General features: G+C 31.9%; 1 protein-coding gene across 1 annotated transcript; it reads left to right on the plus strand.

Moving 5' to 3' along the window:
• Positions 1-575: 575 nt before the first annotated feature.
• Smp_139370 (hypothetical protein) lies at positions 576-4,130 on the plus strand (the record flags this gene model as incomplete). Its single annotated transcript, XM_018798791.1, has 3 exons — positions 576-1,179; positions 1,471-1,908; positions 3,988-4,130. The coding sequence occupies 3 exons, from the start codon at positions 576-578 to the stop codon at positions 4,128-4,130; spliced, it is 1,185 nt and encodes a 394-aa protein (XP_018653698.1).
• Positions 4,131-6,620: the final 2,490 nt, after the last annotated feature.

Raw genomic sequence — 6,620 nt, forward strand, 5'->3', positions numbered from 1 at the left:
AGATAAGCATAATACACGCGAGTTTTGTCTCATTTAAAGACTCGTGTGCTGGATGTATCTGCATCTCAGTTTTGGTGTTTACTCTAGAACTCGATCCCAGTACCGTTCTCTTCAAACAACATCACGTTATCCATATTAACTCTGGAATGCAAGGACATAAAGATGACTATTCCAGGATTCTACTGCTCGCCACTATCCATCTCTGCTTATGACGAAATTCAATGTCGAGGCAATCCAAATAAGATGTATATAGGTGAATAATAGACTGATCAATTGCAGTCATAAACATTGATAGGAAGATTCAAACAAACAATACAAAAATGGGTAAAATCATAAGTCAATTGAAGCTAGACCACCATGGAAAACCTAGAAGCACCGGATGGCCATTTCGTCCTAGTATGGGACTCCTCAACAGTGCGCATCCATGATCCTGTCTCACGAGATTTGAACCCAGGACCTATCAGTCTCGCGCCAGAGCACTTAACCACTAGAACCACTGAGACGGCATTCAATATAATGTTTCTTTTCTTTTCTATCTTTCAAGGTAACATCATTCATTTAAACAAATCATCATCATGATTCCTAAAAAAACCCGCCTTCAATTTAATTCGAATTTATTATACAATTCTAATCTATATAAACAATCTAATTTATCATCCTTAATTAAATCTGGACAATTTTATATTGATCAATTTGGTTTTCTTGTTACATCTAATGGTAAACGTTATCCTTTATCATCTGGTCCACCAGAAGGACGTAAACCATTACAATTAAATCAATTATCAATGATTAGTGATAGTAATAATAATCATGAAAAATCAATATCCAATCAAAATTCTCCAATCAAAATCAATAATCAATCTAATCAATTATTACATAATAATCAAACTATTATGCAATCATTACTATTACCTTATATTGATGCAACTAATCTATCTAATCTATCCATAAAGGAATTACGTAATAATCATAACCATTCAATGAATCTTATTCATTCCAATGATACCTTATATACTATAAATTGGAATATTATATTATTTACTATCATTATTAGTACTATTACATTAGTATGTCATATTATCTTAATTATATTCTTATCATGGAGATTACATCATCATCAAAAATGGTTATATCAATATAAACATTACAATAATCATAATGAGCGCTTGGCAACTAATGGTATCTATAAAGATATATTATGTAATCATTGTGAGGCTAGTCAATTCATACCTTGTAAATATATTACCGATTGTCCATATGTACATAAACAAATAAAAGGAAACCATAACAATACTACTAGTGCTACTACCAGTAGTAGTAGTACTAGTAGTAGTAGTGGTGGTAGTACTACTAGTAATCATAATAGTAATATAATGGATTACAATACTCAAACATTACCCCATACATGTTGTCATACTACTTATAATACTGATTTACATTCTCATATATATCATAATCCTAAAAGAAAAGGAAGAAAGAAAACCCCCATCAAACATTATCATAAACATCATGTAAATAATCATACATTCTCATGTAATAATCAATATAAATCATTACCATATTATAAACATTCATTGTTACTATGCCCTACAAATCAACAATTAGATATAGATTCATTTAATGAAATGAATAGTGATTCAAGTCATGAACATGACAACCACCACAACAATCACCATAGCAACAAATATGTATCGAATCCAACTATTTTATATGCCCCAACAAATTATTCAAAACAACAACATCAATGTATTCATTTAAACAGGAATTCAAATCATAATCAATTATTAAATGATTGTTATCATTGTCAAACTACTTATAAAACTACTGATAAAGAACAAAACCAAGAAGAACATGACAAAGACCAAGAACAAGACGATGACAGGGAACACTTACCATCACATTCAAAATGTATTCTATTCAAAAATTCTATCCTTATTTATTATCAAACATTTATATATATGTTATACATAAGCAATACATTTAAGTTTACTTAATATAACTACTATCATGTTTTCAATTATTAGTAGTATGTATTGGTTTAATAGAAAAAATGAATTTTCCTAAATTCTATTACATTTCATATAGAATTTCTATGTTTTTTAACACATTCATTAGCATCTTATACTATATTATGTGTTAGATTATATTTATTTATTATCTTTATAAGTAGTATATTTATTACATTCTATATACAGTTCATCATTAAGATGATCCTTACCATAATGGATCATAAGAAGGTTCAATTACCAAAAATTTTTTTATATAAACAATTTCTATCTACTAATACTACTTATAATACTACTTATAATCATCTATCTAATACTATCGCTACTAATACTACTACCAATAATACTACTTATAATCATAATGGGAGTAATAATACTACTTATAATCATAATAGTAGTAGTAATCATATTTCTTTTCAACAAAATTTTGCATATCTTACATTAGTACATTCAATTCCATGGGCATTAGCTGCTGGTACATCATTATTAATTACTTTTTTATTTCAAACCAATTATAATTATAATAATCAATCAATAATCAATAATAATCAATCAATATTAATGAAATCCAATGTAAATATCTTATTTGATGGATTGAATTCATTATTAACATGTTCTATGGAGAGAACAACGACGAAACCGCCATCGTCAATATCATCAACGTTGACACCACCGTCTTCATCGTCGTCATCGTCGGCGGCGGCGGCGGCGTCGTTACCAACCTCCACATCTACTGATGATGTAATATTATCTTCATGGTTATCCTCATTTCTTTTAATCATTATCCCATTATTATTACAAATTATAATTATTATATTATGTATTATATTATTATTTATTATGATATATTATATAAATCATAAGCATCTTAATCTATCTAAATTATATTTATCGCATAAATCATTACTGATCATTTTTATACTACTCATAACCGAAATCAGTAGTTTATGTACACCAATTTTATATCATTTTATTCTATCCTATTATGATCATCATTATGAAAAACGTTTATTATTTATATCCCGTTTAATTATATTACATTATTTTATTGATCCAATATTATTATTATATTTATTACAAAAATGCCTTAGTAACAAAAAATTTATTCTGCTTAGTAACAAATTCAATCAATATCATATGATGATGAAATTAATTAAAAAAAATAAAAAAATAAATTTAACTAATAATAATAATGATCGATTGATCAATGATCATGAAATAAAAATCAATAAAATAATCAATAATAATCAATCATCTCCTATCCATTTATTTAGTTGTTTATCAAATCATAATAATAATAATAATCGATTATTAAATCGTAATATTGATGAGATCCAATCAGTTACTATGCCATATTTTTCTAATTCACAATGCCTAGTAACAACATCATCTGTACATGATAAAATCAATTCGAATAGTTTTCTATTACCAATAACAAGTAATAATATAATAGATCATTCTATACATAATATATATTCTAATGAGGAACATCATTTATTTCCTATGAAAGATTCTCAATTAGTTACCATAGCAACAAATGTCAGTAATAGTAATAATAGTCCACTCATATATAGAAATATACCTGATGCTTTACCACAGTTATGTCAACATCATCAACATTTATTAGCACAACAATATGAACAACAACAACAGCAACAGCCTCAGCAACAACCCCAACCCCCTTTAATTACAATCACAGATACAATGAAACGTAATCGTAATTTTACAAATGTACCACGTTTTAAACAAACTATTACTCCTACTACTAATTTTAATGAATTATTTATGAATAAATCAATAACTGATTCATTCAATCAATCATCATTACAAATAATCAATAATAATAATAATGATAATAATAATATGACACCACCACTTATGAATGAACCAATCAATTCACAACAATATAGAACAATAACAGGACAAAGTACAGCAACAGCAGTTGTAATGGCAGCAGCAGCAGCAGCTATAGCAGCACAAGCAAGTACATTAACTAAAACAAATAATCCATTGAATACATCAATGATTATAGATTCAACTAATTCATTATTATTTATAAATGAACCTAAAACAATAGAACAAACAAATTTAGATGATATAAATTGTGAATTATTAACAAAATAATAGTTGCTATGCAGAGAAAATCAAGTTAATTAACCTTAGCAACAATGCCATCCAATACCCTGGGATGGTTGAAAGTGTGGGGGGGGAGTCAGATCTTCCACTTAAAATGGTCTCATCATATAGCTATGAGTATACAATCATTGTCAGGAAAGTATCCTAATGGAACAAGTGTATTTGAATGTTCAAATTTAATTCATTATTTAAATGAATATGACTTCTGTATATATATAAATATTTTTTATTCAGTAATCTAGTTGTGTTTTTGTTTTTTTACTTTAATCGAATGGATTCAAGTTAGACAATTGTTGGAAAGCTGGTAGGAACGAACATCTGTTTCGTCCCAGTAGACGAAACTTCATTAGTGAGCATCTACGATTCAGCCCTGGTATGGTTGAGAGTGGGTAGGGCCCGCCCTTTCTCTCAAAATGCTCTCATACAGCCAAGTGTATACAGAAACTGCCAGGGAAGTCCTACTCACTGCCTTCTCGTGGCATTACTGTTGTTTACGAAATTGAGAGAACGAAAAAACGAATGTCCAGAGCTTTGACCGGATCTAGAGTCCCTATTGGTCCTTCTTCTTGACTAGCACTCCCTACCTCTTGAGTCCAGAACATAAATCTCTGCCTCTGCAATATGAATCATTATATTTCAAACATACTTGATTTATATACAAACCAAACCAGACCATATCACACCATAAAATAGGAAATGACATTTGTAGGTTTGTTCTCTGAGCTAGATGCTTTGGTCGTGGAGCTTTCATCGTCCTTCTGAACGACATCATTAGCACCTTGATGTTGATTGGTTCTTATCGACAAGACAAGCTGTGAATCACATGTGAAGAAATTCAAACACTTCACTTCTACCCGAAGTTTGTGTTGATGATGTCATTCAGAAGGACGATGAAAACTCCAAGACCAAACCATCCCATTCAGAGAACAAACCTACATCAAAATCACCCACCTGAGCTACAAATCTTCTCCACCATCTCATAGTTAAAAGTGTGTGTTTAGTTTTACAGTTTTCATTTAAAGTAATAAAAAAAGTTGAAGACCACCTATTACATGTTACCCAGTGATTATTCCTCTAGTCTCTAAATAGAACACAGATATACATACATACATATATACGTATGCGTAGAAGGATGGAAGATTGTATAGTTGTTATACTTTTTTCAGACCACATAGTAAGAAATGAGACAAAAAAAGAAGCAGAGATGATCTTTGATGAATATAATTTCTTATTAAATATAAAAATCAGGTTGAAATAGGGTTACTAATGGATATCTAAATAACTTGAAGTCCCCAAATGCCCTGAGAGTGGTAAGAGTCCGCTCTCCCTCCCGAAATCCTCTCACATGTCAACGAGTATAATGCCTCTGCAAGAGAAGTCCTACTCATCGCCTTCAAGCACCACAGGTGTTGTTTACAAAATTGAGAGGAAGAAAAACAAATGTCCGGCGCTTTCGCGGGGTTGGTGGATACGGAGAGTCCACCTGAGGGAGTTGGAAAGCCCTGATTTCAAACCAATGGTGAATATGGGCTCCAGGATCCTAAAGGAACAAATAGCTTATAAATCTCCTGTTGGTCACGGGCTACCATGGAACTGCATTTCCTAACGTTGCTCCACTACTTTATGGATAAGACCTATAGGTAGAAGGCTCCAAGCGTGGCTCCTCATGAAAACCAACTGATTCGGTCTAGGCACCCGGACAGTAAAAACTCCAAAGTTTCACCTGCAAAATCTAGTTCAAGCTTTTTCAAGGAATTATACTTACTTACTTACGCCTGTTACTCCTCATGGAGGAGCATAGGCCGCCCACCAGCATTCTCCATACAACCCTGTCCTGGGCAATCCTTTCCAGTTCTTTACAGTTAACATTCATCCTTTTCATATCTGCTTCTGTTTCCCGACGTAATGTGTTCTTTGGCCTTCCTCTTTTCCGCTTCCTTTACGGATTCCAAGTTGGGGATTGCCTTGTGATGCACATTGGTGATTTCCTTAATGCATGTTCCATGTACCTATAAAGAGTTGCTCTGGTTGTTACAAGGTGCATCGGCCTCGTGACATCCGAGAAATTTCGGCTTTCATCATGAGGCGACATAATTATTCCTTCAACTCCTAAGGCAGAGTTTGAATGGTTTGAATTTTTTTCTGGTTAGCGTTTTTTTAACGAGTTAGTTTTCTACGGGATGGGGTCGCTAACCCCATGCTCAACCCTCCTTCTTTACCCGGGCTTAGGACCGGCAGTAACTCTAGAAGAGCTACAGGCGGAGTTAAGGAATTATGATCAAACATCAAAACTTTTGAATATAAATAGGTACATGGTTCTCTGGTTAAGTGTATACTAAGTAGATCTGTCAATTAATGTTAACAATGTTTGCTTAAGTGTGTAATTATTATACTTTACTTACTTACTTACTTGCGCCTGTTACCCCTCATGGAAGACCATAGGTCGCCCACTAGCATTTTCCATCCAACTCTGTCTTG

Source organism: Schistosoma mansoni, chromosome 7 (genome assembly GCF_000237925.1).
Source record: "Schistosoma mansoni strain Puerto Rico chromosome 7, complete genome".
Lineage (NCBI taxonomy): Eukaryota > Metazoa > Platyhelminthes > Trematoda > Strigeidida > Schistosomatidae > Schistosoma > Schistosoma mansoni.